Source organism: Xyrauchen texanus, chromosome 44, assembly GCF_025860055.1.
Source record: "Xyrauchen texanus isolate HMW12.3.18 chromosome 44, RBS_HiC_50CHRs, whole genome shotgun sequence".
Lineage (NCBI taxonomy): Eukaryota > Metazoa > Chordata > Actinopteri > Cypriniformes > Catostomidae > Xyrauchen > Xyrauchen texanus.
This window is the reverse complement of record NC_068319.1, coordinates 31523393-31549665: the sequence shown is the minus strand read 5'-3', so window position 1 is coordinate 31549665 and position 26273 is coordinate 31523393. Positions and strand designations below refer to the sequence as shown.

Genomic DNA, 26273 nt, shown 5'->3' with positions numbered 1-26273 from the left:
TGAACTTTAACTGAAGCTCCTGACCCGTATCTGCTTGATGTTATGCACTGCTGCCACACGATTGGCGGATTAGATAATCACATGGATGATTGTTGGTGCCTGATGGGCTGATTTGAGTATTTCTGGGATTTTCACACACAACAGTCTCTAGAATTTACTCAGAATGGTGCCAAAAAACATCCAGTGAGCAGCAGTTCTAGTTGATGAGAGAGATCAACAGAGAATGGTCAGACCGGTTTGAACTGATAAAGTCTACAGTAACTCAGATAACCACTCTGTACAATTGTGCTGAAGAATATCATCTGTGAATGCTGTTCCGAGATGCGGGTTGGCACGGTTTTGGTGGCACGATATTAGGCAGGTGGTTATAATGTTGTGGCTGATCAGTGTATACAGTGCATTCATAAAGTATTCAGACCCCTTATGTTTTTTCACATTTTTTATGTTGCACTGTTTTGCTAAAAGGCTTTTTTTCACATCAGTCTATACTCCATACCCCATAATGACAAAGCAAAAACCAGATTTTTTGATTACTTTGCAAATGTATTAAAAAGCAAAAACTGGAAATATCACATTTTACATAAGTATTCAGACCCTTAACTCAGTACTTAGTTGAAGCACCTTTGGCAGTGATTACAGCTTCAAGTCTTTTGGGGTATGATGTGACAAGCTTTGCACACCTTGATTTGGAGATTTTCTGCCATTCTTCTCTGCATATCCTCTCAAACTCTTGTCAGGTTGGATGAGGACCTTCTGTGGACAGCCATTTTCAGGTCTCTCTAGACATGTTCGATTGGGTTCAAGTCTGGGCTCTGGGTGGCCACTCAAGGACATTCACAGAGTAGTGCCTATGCCACTATTGCATTGTCTTGGCTGTATGCTTAGGGTCATTGTTCTGTTGGAAGGTGAACCTTCACCCCAGTCTGAGGTCCAGAGTGCTTTGGACCAGGTTTTCGTTAAATATATCTCTGTATTTTGCAGTGTTCAGCTTTCCTTTAACCCTGACCAGTTCCCCAGTCACTGCCACTGAAAACCTCCCCTACAGCGTGATGCTACCACCACCACCATTCTTCACCGTTGGGATGGTATTGCACAGGTGATGAGCAGTGCCTGGTTTTCTTCCAGACATGATGCTTGGAATTGAGGCCAAACAGTTCAATCTTCGTTTCATCAGACCAGAGAATTTTGTTTCTCACAGTCTGAGAGTCCTTTGGGTGCTGTTTTGCTTCCATCTGGCCACTCTGCCATAAAGCCAGTCAGATCAGTGGAGTGTTGCAGTGATTGTTGTCTTTCTGCAAGTTTCTCCCATCTCCACACATGATCTCTGGAGCTCAACCTGAGTGACCATCGGGCTCTTCGTCACCTCTCTTAGCAAGGCCCTTCTCCCCCAATTGCTCAGTTTGACCGGGCGGCCAAAGAGACCTGGTTGTTCCAAACTTCGAATTTGCCACAGGTGGACTCAAGTCAAAGTGTAGAAACATCTCAAAGATGTTGGGTTGGGATGCACCTGAGCTAAAGTTCAAGTGTCATATCAAAGGGTCTGAATACTTATTTCAATGTGATACTTCAGTTTTTCACTTTTTAATACATTTGCAAAGTTATCAGAAATCTGGTTTTTGCTTTGTCATTATGGGGTATGGAGTGTTGATTGATTTGATTTGAAAACAAAAGAAAAATTTTAAGCATTTTAGCATAAGACTGCAACAACAAAATGTACAAAATAAATGAAGGGGTCTGAATACTTTCTGAATGCACTTTATATATGTATATACTGTATAATATTATATATGACCTATTTGACTTTTGATTAGTCCATATGTTGTCAGCTGATTTTACTTATTTAAAAAAATGTTTTCATTGTTTTAGGCTTCTGTTGTGTAGGTAATGCAGTCATACTAATATCTCAAAATTTTGAATTTATTACATCTTAACCTAAGAATTAAATGAACTCAATATTTGTTTTGTTCATAACTTGGACTGTAATAGAATATTAAGAATTATATCAGATGTTACAAAATAAAAACAAGAATTCATTTCGAGAGCATTTTTTGCCCCCACATTTAGAATTTCAGGGCCCTCCTTAATTTCTGACACTGTCAAAAGGGCACTTCGAAGGGAGACCGATATAATCATGTCATAGGGTTGTTCCAAACTGGTTTAAAGGGTCATTTTAAACTAACATGTAAAGTTTCAACTGGTGGGACAATTTGCTCTTATACAAACTGGAACTGGACCATACGTCATAATTCTTCACAAGTGTAACATAAATTAAAACAGCTGGACCTGCTCTGTAAACAAAAAGCTGTGACAACCCTTTGTCTCTGTGGTTTATAAAAGCCTTTGATTATTATAATAAACTTTATATAACCTTTTTAACCCCTGGCTTGTGTCTTATACTTTCTCCTCTCCACCAATAGCTGGTGTGTGGTGGGAGTTCTGGCGCACTATGGCTGCCGTCGCATCATCCAGGTGGATGCTGCACACTGGTGGTGGTTGAGGAGAGTCCCCCTATACTATGTAAAGCGCTATATAAATGTAAGGAATTATTATTCTTATTCTTAGAAACTGGTTATTTCTTGGGCTATTATACATTGATTGATGTTATTCTAATAGATGAGTTTTAATAGAAAAACTTAATGGAGTTAAAATAAAAGAGTTAAAAACATTTGATTTATTTACATATTTTATTCTTTTAAATTGTATCCCTTTTCTCACAATTTGGAATGCCCAATTCCCACTACTTAATAGGTCATCGTGATGGCACGGTTACTCATCTCAATCCGGGTAGTGGAGGACATGTCTCAGTTGCCTCCACTTCTGAGACCGTCAATCCACGCATCTTATCATGTGACTCGTTGTGCATGACACCGCGGAGACTCGCAGCATGTGGAGGCTCATGCTACTCTCCACGATCCACAAACAACTCACCACATGCACCATTGAGAGAACCACTAATCACCACCACGAGGCGGTTACCCCCATGTTAAAAATTAGTGTTCTGCAGAAGAAAGTCATACACATCTGGGATGGCATGAGGGTGTAAATCATGAGAGTTTTCATTTTGGGGAGAACTATCCCTTTACAACCTCTAATGAAACATTGTATAGAAATCGACAGCATTTGTGAAATAATATTGATTACCAAAAACATTAATTTTGACTCGTCCCTCCTTGTCTTTAAAAAAAGCTAAATTCGAGGTCCTGTGAGACACTAACAGTGGAAGAAAATGGGGGCGAATTTTTTCATGTTAAAATACTCACTTTTTCAAAAGTATAGCCACAAGACAAAGGATATGAGTGTAAATGAGATTTTAGTGTGACAAAATCTTTTCTGTGTAAAGTTATAGCCAATTTTACAACATCGTTACCATGACAACGTAATGCCAACAACCCCCCAAAAAATTTACAGTTCAAATAATGCACAAGTGAATTAATAGAAGTGCTTTTATAAAATTATAAGCTTTACATTTCTGTTTAAACCCTCCAAAAATTGGCCCCATTGACTTCCATTGTGTCTCACTGAAACCCAGATTTTTGCTTCATTTTTTTATAAATTTTTGTGGTAATCATTATGCCCCAAATGCTGTCGATTTAACTCCACTCTACTTCAATTTCACTACATTTAAGCCTCTCATCCACACTATAACGGCATTTTCCTCCACTGAAAAAGGAGCAGTTCAAGAACGCTCTGCAATATCACATACTTTAGAGAATGAACATGCTATGAAACTTATGCGTGTTGATGTGCACACGTTGATTTTAGTCTGTAAGGATACTAATAAGCAATTTGAAATAAACGCACCTCCAGCCCATATTTTTGGAGTAGCTTGCGATTAAAAGTACTTTATTAGTTCAAATACACCAAAGAAGAGGCTATCACTTATTGACAAATACACAAAAGACAGTAAACACAAAAGTAAAGTAAATGTTTAGATTAGACAAAGAGTCTAATACAGTCCACATACACACTCAGGTGTGTTCACTCCCATGACGGAAGAGGCTTCTTCACTTTAACATACCTTTCCTATAGGATTTTTTTGTTTTTTGGTGAAGAGACAGGAAAGAATTTAAGCTTGTGCACTTGTATAAAATGTTACTGTATTACATACTGTATTACATGCCAGGCATTGCCAACTTAAAGGATGTATTTCTGTGAGAGAGAAAGATAGTCATCACTTATGTTGGTTTTTATACTCAAGAGTAACTTACAATTCAAGAACGAATGGAACATTTCTATTCATCGTGTACAGCAGGCAATTGCACTATAGGCTAAAACGAGACACTTTGTAGCATTACTGAGACAGAGCGATTGGATTTATGCATTAAATGCTTGTATGGCACATTTGGTCCGTGTTAGTGTTTTCGTGTCACATCCCCCATTATATACACACACTTGATGAACAGATGTATACATGTTTGGATTTGTTGTAATCTGTAGAGGTGTTTCAGGGCAGGCCAGTGCTCATTTACAGAAAGTAGTCGGGTGTGCGGCGGGTTACGTGGGGCTCTCCGCGTCGAGGGGCTGGATCAAACTGAAGGCTGGGAAACAAAAATGCAATGCTTACAAAATGTCTTCACATACAGATTACTGTTTGTCAAATGATCTTAAAGGGCGAAACATTCATCAGATAATATTTCATCACAAAATCCTAAAAGATTGTTTACATTATGACATTATTCTCATTACTGTAATATGTCGATTTACAATTGAAACAATTATCTGAAGCTTTTTTGCAATATGGAAATACAAACTGGTGTTTTCAATATGACAAAATTAATAAAAACCAAATAAAGGCTCTAGAAATTCACTTTTCATGATCAAGATAACAGTAACTTACAATGAATATTTAAGAGTATCATCGAGTTCCATAATGGCAGCCTGGTTGCCGCAGCGATAGCAGTAGTTTGGCGCACTGAAGATAGTGACGACATTCCTATCATGACACCAGTTGTATCCCTGAAAACACATTTTTTTCATTTATGCTCTGTATTCATCTATTTAGATCTATTCCACTAAATAGCAAATGGCTGAATTGAATTGTGGCCTTTACCTCCATGACGAGCTGATGAGCACGTGACACCAGCGTGAGGCCATTAGCGTGATTGAAGGTTTCAGAGATGTCTTGTCCAAAGGTGTATCCAGCACCTCGAGGAGAGATTCCCCAACCACCACGATCATCAGGATCTGACCACAGCAGATCACACATCGGCCCCTGAAACACAGATTTACAGCAACATCATGCAAACATGTGTTTTATCCATGCCACACCTTCCATTTAATTATCAGGATTATCATCTGAAAAGCTAATAAGAGTTAAGAGACTCAACAGGGTTGTACAGTCACTAGAAAGAGTCATAATCTGCTGCAGGTCACTGAATACCTGTGTGAAGAGTGCAAGACGGTTCTTAGAAAAGCTTCTTTAATAGCGGTTTCATATTAGAGCTCAGCAATATATCGAATATTCACAATATAATCGCGATGATTTGGCAGATGATATAAAATTAAGCAATATCGTGATGATTTTTTATGTACTATTTATTTGGCCATTAAATGTTTCATAAGAAGTGTATCAGTAGACTAATTATCACAATCAATCAGAATAACACAAAATGGCAATATGATCATATGTGATTATAAAATTTCTTCAGACATTTAGTGATTCCAAACTTTAGTAACTGCTACTAATTATTATACAAAAAGGCAGCACAGTATAACAGAAAAGAAGTGGTCAACAGCTCTTCACCTGGTATTTTATAGCTCCAGTGTTGCCAACTATTTCTCATGGGAAGTCGCGAAAGGCTCGCTGAAATGTCGCTAAAAGTAGCTAAATTATGTTATGACGTCATTTATTGCATAAGACATCAAATTTAAATACATACAAATATTTTGCCGTAAAGAGCTACAGCAATTCCTTAAAGGTTTACTGTTTTTTTTATTGTATTGAACTAATCATTTAACAATTAGTATTTAAGTATTTAGCTATCGCTAATTGAACTTGTCAATCATTAAGCAAGTTGTGGTGGGCAGTGGGGGATTTCTATTAATTATATATATATATATATATATATATATTTTTATTTTTTATTAACATAGATAAATTACATACAGTCATACCTCAAACGTGAATTTTGAAGTTGAAATAAAAGCATGTAATTCAATATGCTAAATTAGAGCTAATGTTTTTGTCAACAGATGTGAAAGAATGTCGCTAAACCAGACAACAAAAGTCACTAAAATTGTCACTAGTCGCTAGATAGGTCTTTTAGTCACTAAAGGGGGTCAAAAAAGTCACTAAATCTAGCGACAAAGTCAATAAACTGGCAACAGTGTATAGCTTCATGGATTCATCAGGTGCGGTGCATTGTAAACTACACGCTGCACTTTCGGTGTCAAAATAAAAGATCCAGGGGAAGGTGACGTAAACAGGAAAGAAATATATTACTTTTAAATAAAACAAATATAATAATGATAATTTAGTATTATAATAATAAACTTGACCAGGTCCAACAGCAATAATTTAGTATCATGCAATATTCAACCGGATGTTCAAATAAAATTGGTGTCGTTTTTGCACACCTTGTTCATTTACAAAAACACTTTTTTGTAAAAATATATGAAGGTAAATAATGCTTTTTTATTAAGCTACTATGAATCATTGTACAGTTGAAGTTACTGACATTTAATCGTAGAAAACATTCCCCATCTTGGGTAAGTTAGGATCACCGCTTTATTTTAAGAATGTGAAATGTCAGAATAATAGTAGAGAGAATGATTTATTTCAGCTTTTATTTCTTTCATCACATTCTCAGTGGGTCAGAAGTTTACATACACTTTGTTAGTATTTGGTGGCATTGCCTTTAAATTGTTTAACTTGAGTCAAACATTTTGGGTTTCCTTCCACAAGCTTCTCACAATAAGTTGCTGGAATTTTGTCCCATTCCTGCAGACAGAACTGGTGTAACTGATTCAGGTTTGTAGGCCTCCTTGTTCGCACACGCTGTTTCAGTTCTGCCCACACATTTTCTATTGGATTGAGGTCAGGACTTTGTGATGGACACTCCAATACCTTGACTTTGTTGTCCTTAAGCCATTTTGTCACAAATTTGTAGGTATGCTTTGTCCATTTGGAAGACCCATTAGCAACCAAGCTTTAACTTCCTGGCTGATGTCTTGAGATGTTGCTTCAATATATACACATAATTTTCCTTCCTCATGAAAATTATGTGGATATATTGAATATCTATTTTGTGAAGTGCATCAGTCCCTCCTGCAGCAATGGACCCCCAAAATATGATGCTACCACCCCCATGCTTCACGGTTGGGATGGTGTTCTTCAGCTTACAAGGCTCACCTTTTTTCCTCCAAACATAACAATGGTCATTATGACCAAACAGTTCAATTTGTAGTTGGTTCAAACCATAAACCACTGGAGCAGTAACTTCTTCCTTGCTGAGCAGCCTTTCAGCTTATGCTGATATAGGACTTGTTTTACTGTGGATATAGATACATGTCTACCCATTTCCTCCAGCATCTTCACAAGGTCCTTTGCTGTTGTTCTGGGATTGATTTGCACTTTTCGTACCAAACTATGTTTATCTCTAGGAGACAGAATGCCTCTCCTTCCTGAGCATCCAGTTCTGATGTTCACGTGCCCATTGTAGGCACTTTTGGCAGTGGACAGGGGTCAGCATGGGCACTCTGACTGGTCTGCGGCTACACAGCCCCATATGCATCAAGCTGCGATGCACTGTGTGTCCTGACACCTTTCTATCTTGGCCAGCATTACGTTTTTCAGCAATTTCACTTAACTTCACTTTATTTTATTGTCACACTACTATGTACACAAGTGCAACAGCAGGTGAAAGTCTTGTGTGCAGTTCCGAGCAACATAGCAGTCATGACAGTGGCGAGACATATACCATTGGTGCTACAGTTGCTGTTGTGTGGGATTGGCCCTGACGAGCTATCTTTCACTCCCCAAGTGCATCAATGAGCCATCGCTGGTTCACTGGTTGTCCTTTCTCAGACCACTTTGGTAGGAACTAACCACAGCATACAGGGAACACCCCACAAGACCTGTCGTTTTGGAGATGTTCTGACCCAGTTGTCTAGCCATCACAATTTGGCTCTTGTCAAAGACGCTCAGATCCTTACGCTTGCTCATTTTTCTGCTTTCCAACACATTCAATTCAAGAACTGACTGTTCACTTGCTGCCTAATATATCCCACCCCTTGACAGGTGCCATTGTAACAAGATAATACATGTCATTCACTTCACCTGTCAGTGGTTTTAATGTTGTGGCTGATCAGTGTATTTTGATGTGATCGGACTACAAAGCAGTGCATGATGGCAGTAGTTTGGATGTATTTTTTGGCAGTTCTGACCTCATGTGGGACCTCCTGCAGGCGATCCAGAGCACGAATGTGATCCAGCGTGTCAATAGATGGAGAGAGACCACCATGCAGACAGAAGATCTGCCAGTGAGAGAATTACATCCATCATTAACAGCTTCATTAATGGCAACATGATGATAGTGAGTAAAGTACAGTAAAAAAGCTTTATAATTACATAGAAGCAGAGAAGTATTGCTTACCTGTCCATCCACTAGTGCCGTAAGGGGAAGATAGTCAAAGAGATCTGTGAAGTATTTCCAGACATTTGCATTGCCGTATTTCCTCAAGCACTCGTCATAGAAACCGTAAACCTGTGTGATCTGTCTGCTCTCGTGGTTTCCCCGCAATATTGTGATGCGTTCTGGATATCGAACCTATGAATGAGTTAGACAGATGACGATTCAAAAGGTTAAATTGTGTTGTTAATATGAAGGACTGTTTCAGGAGTTCCAGATTTATATAAAAAAAAAAATAAAAAAAAAGTCCCTGACTGAAAATGTAAATACATTTTCTGAAGAAAGATAAACATAAATAATGATGAAAGCCAAATCATCAAATGCCATGGATCAATATTTACGGAGTAATCCATTATTTTGTAGAGGGGCAAAACTACAGGTCAAAAGATTATCTTGGAAAGGTGTCAAGTGTGATGATTACATTTTTATACAGAGATATGTAGGTCTATTACTAAAACCATTTGACTTCAGTACCCATTGTTGCATTATATGCCAATGGTTTAAGTCAATTTATGTGATTTAAAAATAGAGGTACATTACACATGTTGCCCACCCCCATTTATGGAGTCACAAGGGGTGCTGAAGTCAACTGATTTTAGAAATAAACCTACCTACCTAAATCTGTAAGAATAAAATCACAATGCTGACACCTTATTTTTTGGCCTGTAGTTTTACTCCAAAATCATAGCCCCCCACCCCCACCTTCCACAAAATAATAGATTATTTAGTAAATATTGATCCATGGTATGGCAAAGTTTTGGCTTCCTTTATCATTGATGTTAATCTTTCATCAGTAACAAATGATCAAAAACAAATATTTTGGGCCAAGGACCACTGATTGAGTTAACACAGAATCACCCTGTATCATTTAAATACATAGTAAATGCAAATTTACCTTTAGGGCAACAAGCAGTGAGACTGTCTCCACTGAGTAATAGCCTCTGTCTACATAGTCGCCCATGAACAGATAGTTGGTGTCTGGTGACTTCCCACCAATTCTGAACAGCTCCATGAGGTCATGAAATTGGCCGTGCACATCCCCGCACACTGTGACAGGACAGCGAACCTCCTGAACATTAGACTCTTTAGTGAGGATCTCTTTAGCCTGCAGACAACAGGAAACTCTGTTAGTGTCAATGAAAGTGAGTGTAGAGAATGAATCTGTGTCAGTGCAAGCCTAACATCATCAATAAAAACTTGTTTTAAAATGACAAATAATGAACAACATTTTCATTTGTAATATTGTGCAGATTCTTTCTTTAGAACTACAAGCATTTCGACAGAACTGAAGAACAAATAAAATAGATTGCAACTGTCTGATTCCGGAAGTAAAAATGTATCTTTTCCATAGGCAAATCAATTTGAACAATAACTTGTAATCCTTTTAAAGACAGAACTACTGTGAACTATGAGACTTCTGTTGAAGCTGTCAGTCAGCATAATTACTAGGGCTGACCCCTGATAGTCTACCAAACATTAGTCGATGAGAAGAGTCTTGGTCGACCAAGTTTTGATTGGTCAGTTGGTCGCAGAACATTGGTCAGGGTGTTCACATTCAAACCGACGAACGCTGGTTGGATGCTAGGTGCTACTATGGGGTATTTTTCGTTAAGCAGGGTTAGGGTTAAGCCTAGACAATAAAGCAACACACCTTGAATTCAAACTTTGAACTTTTATTTATTTAAAATTCAAAAGAAACTGGAAAACCAATAAGAGCAATAAAAATGTGTGTTGTTCAACTATTTGAAAGATTGTACTATTAGGGGACAGCCCTAGTTAGTACATATTATTTAAGGCCACCGAATATAAAGTGTGACACACCAGTTTATACGTAACATGATCTATACAACATTTTGTATCAAATAATATTAATAACTGCAAATGACGTAATTTTAATATAAAGTTATATCTCAGTAAAGAAGACATACTCATTAACATTAACTATTTTTTACTCCGGATGACGTCATCTAAAAACCTCCTGTGTTTGTGTTCTACTTAAAACAAAATTGTACCTGTTCTAACTTATATTATGTTTACATCTCAGTTATATTAAATGACTAATTACATTCTCAAGAACTCGGCTGGAGAGACAATTCATGATGATGTCATACAGGTCCGATGACGTCGTCTAGTTTAATATTAACTGTCACTTGTAAACAACTGTAGCGGTGCTCGTTTCAGTCAAAGTAAATAAAGTGCATTTACTGGAGATTATCTCACACACACACACACACACACACACACACACACACACACACACACACACACACACACACACACACACACAGGCAAATAGTCTTTCAGCAGGAGTCACAAATATATTGGCTACCAGCAAACTTTTATTTGAAATATTGTTCTGATTTGGTCAATACTGAAAGTAGATAACATTGGAGTTCATTTTTCTAATTATTATTGATGAAGGACTAAAAGAGTTTTCCATCTGTACATTACACTGACGAAAATTATCTCTAATCAATAGTGTTATTTCTTGATATCCTAATGATAATAAATAAATGATTAATATATTTCATCAAAGGTATTAATGATATTAATGATCATATTGTTCAGTACCTTCTCGCAGAGCGTTCTCACTTGGTTCTCGGTGAGCTGTTTGCACTCGTTCAGCTGCTCGACCCATTGGTCTAATTCTTTCGTGAACACTTTATCATCCATCTTCGGTTATTAATCCACTTGAAATTAATTCTGCCGCACTCGCTGCTGTTTATCACGGAGATCAGCTCATTAAACACGGGTGTTTTGGACTCTTCTTTTGAGGTAAGTGTTCTCTGTATATATATGTTTTTGTCCGTTGATTCCTCTCGCGTTTCCGACCTTCCTCATGAACGCGCTGTGTAATGGCCGCTGTGTTCGTCGCCCGTGACGTCATCAGACAGACATGCGGCTGAACGAGGTGCTGCCCCCTGCGGCCAAGAAGACCATAAACCGCTTAGATATCTTTTTAGGAAATTCGAAAGAATTTAGGAAAGTTTAAATTTGGTTAAATGGCACATATTATTACAATGGTCATGTCTTGATTCAACGAAGTTACCTGGTGCCTGCAGTTTACAAACAGTACGAGAGAGAAACTAACTGCATCTTAACATCTAATGCGTAGTGTTCATTCAACATTAATATTTCAGGGAACACTCACAAAGAGAGTAAAAAAAGGTATCCCCTAATCTAAATAGATGTTTGTTATATAATCAACAGTCAGCCAAAGTAAGTTGTTAAACTGTTAAAGTCAGTGATATACATTAAACGCAGAGACTCAAAGAACAATTGCTGGCTTGAATTTGTGTTACAATTTATTCATTAATATTAAAGAGTATGTCTTTCATTTTTTTGCCTTCACTCAAGAGGAATTATCAATGTCAAATATCTTGATTTTAGTTTTCTGTCCAATCAAGTAGTTGAACACTAGAGTTCATAGATCATCTGAGCTGTGTGAGGGTGAGGTTTTTTTTCTTCTTCTTGATAAAACAAAAACTCAAGGCCTGAGTGTTCTGTTTGCAAAGTGAAGAAAAACGTAAATGAAAGAAACAAAAAAAATGATGTCTTATATACGTCTATAGGGTACAACAGGGCTAAAGTCCCCCTGGGGTAAAATGCACCTTTGATTTTATTTTCTCCCAAAACACTAAACAGCATCTAAAACCCCTGCAGTCCTTTCCTAAACACATGTTTGTCACTATACACTGCAAATATTCCGGATCCATGAGATCATTGCATGCAGTGTCTAAAGTTTGAATCTGAGGTCATTTGATCAAATATTTCATATTAAATGTTGCACATTTCTGTAGCTAATGAGAATCCTTGAAATGATCACATTTATTTTGAGACAAAATGCTAATTTGTCATTTTCAGTTTTGTTCAATGTGAATGAATCAAAAGTTTTTTAATAACTGTTCATATAAGTGAAAGGACAGTATTTGGGGTATAAAAAAGGCCCCCATAAAACACACTGTTTTTGTTGTGTGGGGTGAATAGATTATAAAGAATGCTCAAAGTGGGCTCACATTGACTGATTCAATCGCAGTGGAGATTCATTGGTTTATAGAAAACTTGAAATGTTATGAAATAACAAATGTGATTGAAATAAACAGAAAATTGTTATTTCAGGTTAACAAATTAAACCTTATTGTATTCCATCACATTCATTACGATCACAAAATTGTAATTTTATAATTCTGGCTGTTAATAGTTCCAAGAATATCAAAATCCACAAAAGGAGGTAGATCCTTTTCCTATTTGGCTCCTAAACTATGGAATAATCTCCCAAACACTTTTGGCATTATATTCACGTTGTTTAGCCAGAGAGGAACTGGCCCCCACAGTGAGCCTGGTTTCGTTCAAGGTTATTTTTCTCCATTAACCAACATCTTTTGGAGTTTTGTGTTCCTTGCCATAATCGCCTTCAGCTCACTTGGGTTCTAAATGCCTTTAACCTGCTTCGCTGTCTCCTAACTTCTCCATTGCCCACTAATTGAGAACCTTTTACAGTTGTGCCGAAAACACGGCTTTGAAGTAGAACGCAGTTATTGAGTCCTAACCGCTGGGCGAAGTCTTCAAAACCCTCACCAGTATCCAGCAAACACAACACCAAGCCATCGTGGAGGTACGCCTGGAGAAGGAACAACACTTCTAACTCCTGCTCCATGTACAAGTGGAGGACCGGCAAGTGCTTCGGAGCCTGATCGCTAGGGAGGGGACTGGTGCTGCGACCTCCCCGGAGCCTACTCCACAGATGGCCCTCATGAAGATGGGGCCAAATCCTCTAAGAACTATTTCTAAGAATTAGAGGCAATGCTTGAAATGGGCATAATACAGTAGTCGCACAGCGATTGGGCCAGCACAGTAGTTCTGGTACCGAAGAGAGACAGCTCGGTGTGGTTCTGTGTTGAATACCGGAAAGTGAACGCGGTGTCCAAATTTGCCACTTATCCAATGCCTCGAATTGAAGAGTAACTTGATCGGTTGGGCGCGGCTCAATTTTACTCACCACTGGACTTAACAAAGGGTTATTGGCAGCTCCCTTTAACTACAATATCCAGAGAAAAGACTGCTTTTTCCACACTGTTCGGTTTAGGCCAATTTGTGATGCTTCCATTAGGTTTGTTCGGAGCCCCGGCCATGTTTCAGCACCTTATGGACAAGATCCTCAGACCGCACATGGCATATGCCACAGCATATCTAGACGATATCATCATATTATAGACATGACTGCAGGCGGCTTATGCAACACCCAAGGGCTGTCCTGAGAGCGCTGTGACAGGCGGGACTCACGGCCAACCCAATGAAGTGTGCAATTGGGCGGATGGAAGTTAGGTATCTGAGGTTCACCTTGGGTCATGGGCAGGTGCGTCCACAGGTTAACAAAACCACAGTGATCGCAGAGTGCCTTGCGCCCAAGACCAAAAAGGAGGTAAGGCAGTTTTTGGGGCTGGCTGGCTACTAAAGAAGGTTTGTGCCTAGCTACTCTGATGTCACCAGCCCTTACTAAAAAGGGGGCTCCCAATCTGGTCCAGTGGATAGATTCATGCCAACAGGCCTTCCTTAAGGTAATGTCTGCACTGTGTGGGGGGGCCGCTTTTGCATGTCCTTGATTTCTCTCTCCACTTTATTTTAAATATTGATGCATCTGACAGGGGGCTGGGCGGGGTGCTCTCATGTCTTGAGATTAAGTTGGCTGTTCTTACCATCCGCTACTAACTGCTGAGGCCTTCACCCTCTGTTCCGATCACGCTCCTCTGCAGTGGGTCCACCACATGAAGGATAGTAACATGTGAATCACTCGTTGATATCTGGCTCTTCAGCCCTTTAAGTTCAAGGTGATCCACAGACCAGGGGTGCAGATGGTTGTGGCTGACTTTCTCTCCAGAAATTGAGAAATTGACTTTTCTCTCATTATAGTGATGGTGGAGGGAGACCTGATAAGGCATGCCAGAGCATCAGTGGGGAAGAGAGATAGACCCACAAACCGACACCAAGCATAGAGAGTGTTTTTCCCCATTACTTTGTGTTTGATTTATTTTGTATTGACGGTTACCGTCAGGTGTCTGAAAAATTCTAACGATTAAAAGTCTGACCTTGAACGTGCTTTGCTGTCTCCTGACTCCTTCATTGCCCACGAGAACCTTTTACAGCATGATTTTCAGTAAAGCTGCTTTGAAACGCTGTTGTGAAAAGCGCTATGCAAATAAAAATGACTTGACTTGTAAAGTGTTACCACCCTTTTCTGAAGTAGTTTTCTTGAATAAGCATTATCTTAATTTGTTTCTCAAAAAAGCATCTTGCTGTCTCAAAAGCATATGCCTAAGTTGACAAATTTTGCCCTATAGCTATTGTCCCTATATTTACACATTATCATTATAACCCCCCATTTTACGCCAAGTGTGGCTCCCTTGCCACCTTTACATATATATATATATATATATATTTCTTTGTGACCAGAAAAAAAGCTAATTTTCCTTAAGGTGTGCCTTTAGCCCCATTGCACTCTACATGTTTAGTAGTTTCCAATTCGCCAAAAAGTTATTTCCTAACACATTTTAGCACTCCAACAATTGAAAAATAAATAGATAAACATCACTCACAAGCCCCTTGTCATGTTTAGATGTGTTTTTCTTCATGTCTTGATTCCATGTCTTCTATTTTGAAAAGTTTAATTCCTGTTTCCATAGTCATGTGATGTCCTGTTTTCACACAATGTTCATGTGTCTTGTTTTCATTGGTTTATTGTTTAATTATCTTGTTTAGAGTTCTGTTTGTTAATTGGTTTATGGTCCCCCATGTCATGTATTTAAGCCCTCATGTTTGCCATTGTCCTTTGTCGAGTATTGTTGGTGTTATGATGGTTCTATAGTCAAGTCATATTTATGTTTTGTTTCATAGTCAAGCCAAGCCATGTCAAGTCAAGTCAAGTCAAGTCAAGTCAAGTCAAGTCAAGTCAAGTTTAGTCAAGTTCATGTTTTGTTCACGTTTAAAGTTAGGGTTCTTGCATATCACTTTTGTAAATAAACTGCACTTGGGTTCGTCATCACATCATCATCTGCTTCTGTGTCATTGCTTGCCAGAACTGTTACAGAATACTCAACCTCACAATGGACCCAGCAGTTCAGCTTCTGAGTCTCTGTCAGGGGAGTCCTCCCCTGGAGGATTACGTTAAGGACTTTTGCGCCCTAGCCTGTAAGGTGGCTTTTAATGAGCTCACCATCAAGGACATATTTCGGCAACTTAATGAGCCCATCTCCTGAGAACCAGAGTTCCACGACATGGCCGCCGCCGAACCAGAGTTTCATGATATGGCTGCCGCTGAGCCAGAGTTTCATGACATGGCCGCTGCCGAGTTAGAGTTTCACAACATGGCCGCCGCCGAGCCAGAGTTTCACGACATGGCTGCCAAGCCAGAGATTCACGTCATGGCCACCAAGCCAGAGTTTCACATCATGGCCGCCAAGCCAGCATCACACGTCATTACCAACGAGCCAACGCCCATGTCTGCCACAGCCAACGAGCCAACGTTGCCAGCCTCGTCTGTCCCAGAGTCTGCACAGCCAACATCGGCCTCACGGAGGAGGAGAAGGGATTTCGTCTCTGAGTCTCAGCCTGTGTTCATGACCACAGAGGTTGTTCCCGAGACTCTGCCATGCCCACGACCACAGAGGTCGCTCCCAAGACTCTGTTCCCACGCACAACCACAGAAGTCATTCCCAAGTCTCTGTTCATGTTCATGACCACAGAGGTCGTTTCCAAGTCTCTGCCCATGATTACGACCATGGAGGTCGTTTCCAAGTCTCTGCCCATGTATACGACCACGGAGGTCGTTTCTAAGTCTCTGTCCATACCCACGACCACAGAGGTCCCTCCCAAGACTCTGCTCATGTTCATGACCACAGAGGTCGTTTCCAAGTCTCTGCCCATGTTCACGACCACGGAGGTCACTCCCAAGACTCCGCTCATGTTCACGACCACAGAGGTCGCTACCAAGTCTCCGTTCATGTACACGACCACTGAGGTCTTTTCCCAGTCAATTAGGACACTTAGTTTTGAGCCTCCCACAGCTCCAGGCCATGTCACAGCCATGCCAGAGTCAGCTGCAGGCCATGTCACGGCCGCGCCAGAGTCAGCTACAGGCCATGTCACAGCCGCGCCAGATTCAGCTCCAGGCCATGTCACAGCCGCGCCAGAGTCAGCTCTAGGCTATGTCACAGCCATGCCAGAGTCAGCTCCAGGCCCTGTCACAGCCGCGCCAGAGTCAGCTCCATGCCATGTCTACCATTTTATTAGGAACACCTTATTCATGCGATTATCTAATCAGCCAATTGTGTGACAGCAGTGCAATCAGGGCCGTAGAAAGGAATTCTGGGCTTCCTTACTGTATATTGGTCTAGACCGCTTTCATATTAAATAATACAATTTAAAGTATGTTGTGGGCCCCACTGGACCAGTGGGCACCTAGAATTGTTACCACCTTTCATCCCATTAGCTACGGCCTTGAGTGCAGTGAAAAAAATAATGCATATACAGATCAGGAGATTCAGTTAATGTTCACATCAACCATCAGAATGGGGAAAAGAATCTGACCTCAGTGATTTTGAGCATGGCATGGTTGTTGGTGCCAGATGGGCTGGTTTGAATATTTCTGTAACTGCTGATTTCCTGGGATTGTCACACACAACAGTCTCTATAATTTACTCAGAATGATGCTAAAAACAAAAAAACATCCAGTGAGCGGCAGTTCTGCAGATGGAAATGCCTTGTTGATGAAAGAGGTCAACGGAGCATGGCCAGACTGGTACAAGCAGACAGAAATGCTACAGTAACTCAAGATAACTGCTCTGTTCAATTGTGGTGAGAAGAATATCATCTCAGAATGCACAACATGTGAACCTTGAGCCGGATGGGCTACAACAGCAGAAGACCACTAAATGGAGGTAAAAATTCTAATTGTTGTTTTTTTTATTTATAACATATGATTTAGTTTAACATAACATATGAGCTGTTATGCTGAATATTATCACGATTGAAAATGTTACATTGAATTTATTGTTCAATAAACAAGTAGCGTAGTTAATATTTATTATTAAGTTACTTACATTTTAGACACAAACCATATTAACTGTTTTTGTTCTATTTCACCGACAATTAAATAATTCCAAAGGAAAGCTACAGCAGTGTTTTGAATGATTCAGCGTTTTGAACGAATCTTTTGTATGAATGACTCACTAATTAAGACGGTCACTTGCCGCCACCTATTGGCGGTTTAGTTTAATGTTTATGTGTTGCATTTTTTTTGTATTCAAACATTTATTTAAAACATCAATCTCATAACATTATTTATTGCAGTTGTAATTGCAGTGCACATTTTTAATTTGATGGGTAATAGCCCTATAGTGTCTTATTATTATAACTGAATTTATTGATCAAATGTAAGAATTTGACATGAAAGATGATGCATACATTTAATAAGGTAATACAAATTTCCTTTTTTTATATACACTTATGAGTGAGAAGTAGAGAGGTAGAAACAGCTTTGGACTTCTAGAGTAAATGCTTGTATGTACGTTATGTGCAGCCCATTTGATATTAGGACTGCTTTACTTCTAGGTTGGTTGTTTATGTTTTTATGTTATGGTCATACTATGAAATAAATTTAATTTAGGGGGAACAAAAAACAAGGTTGTCCGTGTTTCTAAATTGTATTTGTGTGCATAGGATGGCCTGGATGGGTGTAGGATTTCCCGGCCTGAAATTGTGTCCCAGTCCGGCCCTGCACGCTGGTCACTGCGGTCAAGTCAGCCGCGATTAAAATCCATTTAACCAGTTAAAATCCACGATCCCGGTTCCGGGATTTAAAATTACGTCAGTAATAATGTACTTCCAATTTTAAATGTATGCGGAGGAGTTATGAGCTCATATCTGGTACCATTTGAAAGCTTAGAATGTCTACTTTCTTGAGATATGCATCACTTTGGCATTTGTTTTACACTAAGTAACTTATTTACAATAAATTACATAGTTCCACCCATCAAAAGTCGTGTCATAATTATGTGCGTTTTTGGATACATATGTCTCATATCGCTCAAATATGACGCACATGTACAAACCATGTATCAAATGAAAGCTCTCATTGCCAGTAAGAAGTTCCAATAAGTCTTTTTATTGAGGTATAATCACATATCTAATACACTTCGAATGAATCATGAAGTATACAATCAACATTTGTAAACATACAAGTGAAATTATTGAATATTTGCCGTGCTACTCGCACTAGACAGCACAGTTAGCCACAAATGCTACATAATCCTTTACCTTAGGTTATTCTCTGCAAAATGAGCCGTTTTTCAGTGTTTTCTGTGGTTGTGTGCCCAAGTAATCCCTCGAGTGCAGAAACACCACAAAGTAATGTTATATGATATTCAACAATCCAGGAAAATATGTAAACATCCGATCCGGATAAAGCATATATTGCCATAAAGCTTAGACCCTCCGCTTCCGGCAATGTCTCTCAAGATCAAATAGACCAATCAGGGGCTGTGATATTGCATCCAGACTGTGAAGTGATCACTGGGTAGGTTACGTGCCCAAAACGCACAGACGCTGCTCTCACCAGACACCAGAGCGCATATTTATCACTTTCAACAGTGTTTTATGTAATGACAAAGGGTTTTCTGTAAAATTACACTGGGATTTTGCATTTATAGCACTGTATATGGGTATGGGGAGACTTTAGATTTGGGTAGTGGAAAGTACACCAAAAAAAGGTAATATTCCTCCCTTCAAATAAATTGAAATAGATATTAAATAAAACATGATACAGACAAAATTCCTTTTTCAGGTATTTGCTGACATCTAGTGGAAACAGCCAAAACTGTCTGCTTGCTGCTAGGGTTTACAGGGCTTGAGTTATACACTTTCAAAATGAATTTATATAAAAAAAATCAAAAAGCCTCTTTTTTAGGAGGGTTATTACTGTTCAGACAACATATATTTAATTTTTTTTTATTTTTAGCAGTGTTTTATGCAACTTCAAAGGGTTTCCTGTAAAATGACACCAAAACGTATCGGTTACCTAACGTAACCTCGGTTCTCTCTAGATGAGGGAACGAGTATTGCGTAAGCTAGCTTACGCTACGGGAAAGATTCATCTTTTCTGAGATATTGAAGCCAAAAAATTATCCTTAATTTTTGTATCCATTGTCAACGCAGTGCGGCAGCTGCAGACCTTGAGCGGGCTATCTAGCAAGCTCATAGGTTGCTCTGCGGCAACTGCTGCAGCCTATAGACGAGCTTGGGCGAACTCGCATCCAATGAGAGGCGTCCACGCGCTCACTGCATCAAAGCCCGCCAAAATGGGCGTGACTAGAGTGCATATAAGCGTAGTTCGTAGGCTGGAACCCTGGTTTTCATTGACTGAAGCGAAAAGTCGCCGTGGCGCGAAAGCACGGCCGGCTACGCAATACTCGTTCCCTCATCTAGAGAGAACCGAGGTTACGTTAGGTAACCGATACGTTCTCTTACGAGAGGTTCTCTCATATTGCGTAAGCTAGCTTACGCTACGGGAACCCATTGTCAACGCCGTCGCGCCAAGCATCCACTGTATGAGCCCCAGGGAATTAAGGGGGACCCGGGGAGCCCTTATGAGTGGGGAAATAATATTTGGCCGGCAAGAATGCGGGTCATTGATTGTGTAATACATAAGCACATAGTGGGAAGGGAACGACAGAGGGCGGTGCCGGTCTGTGTGGAATGTGTCCCATTAATGCAGCTCACCAGGGGAGCTGTAGCGTATTAAACCGCTAGTAGTTTTGCCTGCAGAGCAGGCACTTCCATATTGTAAAATCTGACAAAGGTGGAGGGGAAGTCCATCCCGCTGCCACACATATGTCGTGAATGGAAATCCCGCTGGACCATGCCCACGAGGATGCCATGCCTCTAGTGGAGTGAGCCCTAATGCCCAACGGGCATGGCAGGTCTTTTGACGCGTATGCAGCAGCAATAGCGTCCACTATCCATCTAGATAGTGTCTGTTTCGAGGCAGCGAGACCTTTTTGCGCCCTCCGAACGAAACAAAAAGCTGCTCAGAGCGTCTGAAAGCGGCGGAGCGCGCAGTATACAATCTCAGTGCTCTGACCGGGCAAAGGAGATTGGCGTCGCGTTCGCTATCGGGTGCTGGCAGAGCCGATAGGGAAATGACCTGTGCTCTGAAAGGAGTACCGATCACCTTGGGAACATAGCCGTGTCTAGGCTTTAAAATGACCTTGGAGTCACTTGGTCCAAACTCAAGACACGCAGCGCTGACAGACAGCGCGTGAAGGTCTCCCACACGCTTGACTGATGACAGGGCAGTCAGAAAACGGTTTTGAGTGAAAGGTATTTCAAATCCACGGATTGAAGTGGTTCGAAAGGGGGCTTTCATAGTTTCGAGAACTATAGAAAGATCCCAGATAGGAACCGATGGGGGCGCGGGGTTCATCCTTCTAGCTCCCTGAGGAAGCCGGATGACCAGCTCGCTTTTACCCCATGACTGGCCGTGCAGGGGTTCAGCGAACGCCGCAACGGCCGCCACATACACTTTGAGCGTGGATGGGGATCTGCCCTTATCCAGCAGCTCTTGTAGGAATACGAGCAGCGATGACACCCCACATGTCCGTGGGTCCAGGTCTCTGTCGGTGCACCATTTTGAGAACACAGACCATTTTGACGCATAGAGTCTTCTCGTGGAAGGGGCTCTAGCGTGTATGATGGTGTTTATTACTCCTTCTGGCAGAGCGACGGGTAGTCGCTGATCACCCACGCATGCAGCCTCAGCTCTGGGTGGGGATGCCAGATTGTGCCGCGAGCTTGAGAGAGGAGATCTGCTCTCACTGGGATGGGCCACGGCGCTGTCAGTGACAGCTGCGTAAGCTCCGGGAACCATGTCTGATTCTCCCAACGCGGGGCTATGAGGAGCACCGAGTGACGCTGTTTCCTGATCCTCTGCATTACCTGTGGCAATAGCGAGACGGGAGGGAAGGCGTAAGCGGGCGCCTGGGCCAGTCCTGGGCCAGCTGCCCTCGCTCGAGAAAAATATTGGGCAGTGAGAGTTCTCTTTGGACGCAAAGAGGTCTATCTCTGCTCTGCCGAATAGGTGCCATAACGCCTGGGCTGTTTGAGCGTGCAGGGACCATTCCCCTGGGGGAATATTGTCTCTGGACAGTCTGTCCGGGCCGCCGCTCAGGTGGCCTGGCACGCGCGTCGCCCTCAGCGAGCGCAGGTGGCACTGGGACCAACTCAGTATGCGTTTCGGTCAGATGGAAGAGGTTCCTGGATCTGACACCGCCCTGACGGTTTAGGTAGGATACCACAGATCTGTTGTCAGAACGGACCAGGACGTGGTGACCCTGAATGACCGGGAGAAAGCGCACGAGCGCGTACTCGACCGCTATCATTTCCAGACAATTTATGTGAAGGAGCTTTTCCTGAACTGACCATAGGCCTAAAACCGGAGAGCTCTCGCGAGACCGCGCCCAACCCGTGTTGGACGCCGCCTGTCGAGATGACTTTTCGGCAAAATACAGCTCCCATTGTCACTCCCCGCTGATACCATTCGGCCACTGTCCAGGGCTGCAGAGCTGATATACAGGTCTGAGTCACCTTGATGGGCTGGCGGCCTGTGGCCCAAGCCCGGCGAGACGCCGGGTGTTTAGCCAATGCTGAAGCGGGCGATGTGCAGTAAACCCAGCTGAAGTACTGCTGCGGCTGAGGCCATGTAACCTAGCACTCTCTGGAATTTCTTCAGAGGCGTGAGGCTGTTCATCTGAAAAGATTCGGCTAGTCGCTGAACACGGCGCCGCACGCTGCGTAGATAAGCGAGCCGCCATTGCCACGGAGTCTAGTTCTATTCCAAGGAAGGAAATTGTCTGACTGGGCTGTAGTGAGCTCTTGGTCCAATTGACTGCAAGACCCAAACTGTTCAGATGGCTGAGGAGAACTGCTCTGTGAGACAGAAGCTCCATATGTGACTGTGCCATAATCAGCCAGTCGTCCAAATAGTTCAAAATTCGCAAACCCTGACTCCACAGGGGTGCGAAGGCCGCGATCCATGCACTTCGTGAAAGTACGGGTGCTAAGGACAGGCCGAACGGGAGGACGGTGTATTGATAAACCTGGCCGTCGATGGCGAATCTCAAGAATGGCCTGTGACGGGATTTATCTGAATCTGAAAGTATGCATCTTTCAGATCGAGAGAAACAAACCAGTCCCTCTGGCGCATATGCGCCGAGGAGTTTCCTGATTGTAAGCATTTTGAACGGTCTTTTGCAAGCACCTTGTTCAAAACCCTGAGATCTAATATGGGTCTGAGGCCGCCGTCTTTCTTGGGAACAAGAAAATAACGGCTGTAAAGCCCCGACTCGCTCAGAGAGGGTGGCACTTTCTCTATGGCCCTTTTGCACAGAAGGCTTGCTATTTCTGAACGAAGCATGCACGCTGCTACCGTGTTCACAGTGGTTTCGAGCCAGCTCTGAAGCGAGGAGGGCGGCGATCAAACTGTAGCAAATAGCCCTGTTGTATTGTGCTTAACACCCACTTGGATATCCCTGGAATAGCTTCCCACGCTTTGAAGCTGTAACGCTAGAGGGTGAATGGCCAATTCGCTCTGATTGCCGCACACAGAGCTGAACAAAATGTGTGAGCTGCTTTAGTGTGTTCATGCATGATTGCTCGCAGACAGCATGAACAGGCTGTTTTGTGAGTGACTTCCGATTGGAATGAATGGGGAAAGAGTCACATCTGTTACGTGATGCGTAAGTATAGTCATGGGCACGGGACTTACACACAGAGGAATGTTTGCTGGCCGTGTAACAGAGCGGGCAGAGAATGGGCGCCGCGACGTATTCGTGGGCGCATTTATTGACTCTAGCGCTCGAGCGGTTCAGTAATCGCTTTATGTGAGCGTGCTCTGGTGGGGACACGAGACATGCAGTGCTTGTGTGCAGAAGTGAACACTGGATTGTGGGCACATTTTCTACACATAGGGCTGGTCGTGTGACAGAGCTGCCAGAGAATGGGCGCCACGACGCATTTGTGGGCGCCTTCCTTGACTCTGACGCCGAGCGGTTCGTGAATCGCTTTATGAGAGCGTGCTCTGATAGTGGCACGGGATGTGTTATGCTTGTGTGTAGGGGCGAACACTGGGTTGTGGGCACATTTTCTACACCTAAGACATGTTTGCTCTTTACAAGATTTATTTGGGTCGCCGTGAAAACGGCGCTTGAGTGCAGGCAAGCGGGCAGTGTCACCGGCTTGTTGGCTGCTAAATTCACCACTGTAGTAGCCTGAGAGAAGGGGACTGACAGGGGCAAAGCTTTGACGGTGGTCCGCCGCGGCGGACTGAGCCGCCGCTTGTTCAACAAAGTTAGGAAGACTTCGGTTGCTCTGGTTTCAGCGCTACCTTAAATCGAGGCCCGCTGGGGCGGCGGTCTCGCGGCGGCTGTCTGAGCGCTGATCGAGGGCGGCCGCCCTGTCGACGATGAGAAGTCTGAGTTTGTTGAGCTGGGCGCTGTGAAGAGGCTCGTGCAGGAGGCTGATTACGTGAGCTGCCTGCAGAGGAGCTAGCGCGACGAGGCAGAAAGAGATTCATGGCTTGTGTGGCTTTTGGACCTCTGAAAACCAGTCAATGATACCACTCACCGCGGAGCCGAAGAGACCGGATGGAGAGAGCGGTGCGTTGAGGAACGTGAGCGCTCTGCTTCTCCCATGTCGGCTAGCGCTAACACAGATGTCTATCGGTCACAGTCAGCCGCCATGCACTTCCCTATAGCTTGGGCTGCAGCTTTGGTAGCCGGAGGGCGAGGTCCGTAGCACTCGTATGTCTGCAACCGCCTCTGGATGCCTACTTTCCTCATCCCACTCCCGCAGAAGGTCCGCTTGGAGGATCTGTAGGACGGCCATAGAGTGCAGAGCAGATGCAGCTTGGCCGGCGGCGGAATAGGCGCGCCAACACAGGCGGAAGTTGTTCTGCAGGCCTTAGACGGGAGCACTGGTTTAGACCGCCATCTCGCGGAGGGCGGGCAAAGGTGTGCTGCTACCGCGATCCTCGACGGGAGGGATGGAAGCGTAGCTCTTCTCAGTGGCGCCGCCCACCGAAGCAAGAGAGGTGGAGACGTGGGATCGGACCCTGGTCGAGAAAGGCGCGCTCCATGATTTGGAAAGCTCGGCGTGGAGTTCCGCAGGAAGGGAGCGGCCCGGTAGCGGGTGCTGCGCGGCGGCGGCTCTGTAGAAAGCAGCCGTCAAGTCTGTTGGGTGCCTGCTCAAGGGCGGTGACCACTCGAGCCCGAAGCGGTCGACGGCCTGTGTGAGGAGGCGTGTTAGTTCCCTTCGACTCGGCGCGGGTCCTGCTGGATTCCTGGGCCGAGGAGGAGGCGTGTGAGCCTGACCACTCCTCGCTGTCCGAAGCCATGATGGAACAGCCCTTATCCTCCGCTTCTTCTTTGTCCGAGATGGCAGCAGAGCAGCCGCCGGCGGCAACTGCACGCCCCGGTGGGCGGGAGGGTCAAGGCGATGCTCGAGGGATGGGCTCCGGCGAGGCAATCGCTTCTACCATTGTTTCCGCAGCCTTTGAGAGCGGCGCTTTTTTCTGCGCTGCTGAACGGAAGGCGCGCGGCGGCTTCGGTCCTGAGCGCTCGAAGTCGAGCCCGCAGGGTCGACATCGGCAGCTCCTCGCAGAGATCGCGATCAGCCTTCGGCGAGGGCGAGCTCTGCATGCCCCAGTCCCAGGCAGAGAGCGCAGATGATGTGGCGGTCTCCGGTGTTGAGAGAAGCGCGCATGAGGCGCAAGTGGAGCGAGGCATCTTAAAAAGACGCCAGTACTCTTTTGTGAAGTTCTTAAGAACTAGCTTGCTTTTAAAAGGATACGTCGCCGGATGGCGAGCTCGCAGGACGGCTGAAGGTGGTGAAGACGGCCGGCTTCTTCGAGCGCTGTCCACGCTTGCTTGATGCCCCTCGAACGGCGACGCAGCTTCCAGTTCAGTGATGCGAGCGCTTCGCTGAAGAGATGAAAATCGGGGTTCCAGCCTACGAACTACGCTTATATGCACTCTAGTCACGCCCATTTTGGCGGGCTTTGATGCAGTGAGCGCCGGACGCCTCTCATTGGATGCGAGTTCGCCCAAGCTCGTCTATAGGCTGCAGCAGTTGCCGCAGAGCAACCTATGAGCTCGCTAGATAGCCCGGCTCAAGGTCTGCAGCTGCCGCACTGCGTTGACAATGGATACAAAAATTAAGGATAATTTCATAATTATAAAATTGAAATTAATAATTTCAATAGCTTCAATATCTCAGAAAAGATGAATCTTTCCCGTAGCGTAAGCTAGCTTACGCAATACGAGAGAACCTCTCGTAAGAGAACTGTGTATTTAGGCCAAAGTATGTGGGAATGGGAAGCTTTTTAATTTGGGTAGGCCAAATCCAGGCGGAAATCCCCAAAAATGGCAAGATCTTAAGAGGATAACAGAAAGACGTGCTTTCTGACCTCTGTTGAGTGCAGACGATAGCCAGTCTTACTATATTGACCAAACGCGTTTATTAAGTATTTGTGACGTGCTAGTGTTTATTAATATGTTTGATTTATCTTATGTGAAATATGACTGGTTAAGACTCTTG

The 26273-nt window shown here is 43.0% G+C and overlaps 1 protein-coding gene across 1 annotated transcript; it reads right to left on the bottom strand.

The window, feature by feature from the left end:
• Nucleotides 1-3795: 3795 nt before the first annotated feature.
• On the bottom strand, nucleotides 3796-11495 carry LOC127636859 (serine/threonine-protein phosphatase 2A catalytic subunit beta isoform-like). Its single transcript, XM_052117635.1, has 7 exons — nucleotides 11202-11495; nucleotides 9526-9735; nucleotides 8595-8768; nucleotides 8386-8475; nucleotides 5051-5212; nucleotides 4838-4956; nucleotides 3796-4538 (listed from the first exon to the last, which is right to left on the bottom strand). The coding sequence occupies exons 1-7, from the start codon at nucleotides 11301-11303 to the stop codon at nucleotides 4466-4468; spliced, it is 930 nt and encodes a 309-aa protein (XP_051973595.1). The 5' UTR covers nucleotides 11304-11495; the 3' UTR covers nucleotides 3796-4465.
• Between the last annotated feature and the right edge of the window lie 14778 nt (nucleotides 11496-26273).

Bases quoted from the DNA above. Each gene is read 5' to 3' on its own strand.
- LOC127636859 (XM_052117635.1), bottom strand. From the start codon at position 11,303: ATGGATGATAAAGTGTTCACGAAAGAATTAGACCAATGGGTCGAGCAG. The intron at 8,476-8,594 runs GTAAGCAATACT...TCTCACTGGCAG, and splicing joins CGGCACTAGTGGATGGACAG to ATCTTCTGTCTGCATGGTGG. The intron at 4,539-4,837 runs GTAAGTTACTGT...TTTGTTTCCCAG, and splicing joins GATACTCTTAAATATTCATT to CCTTCAGTTTGATCCAGCCC.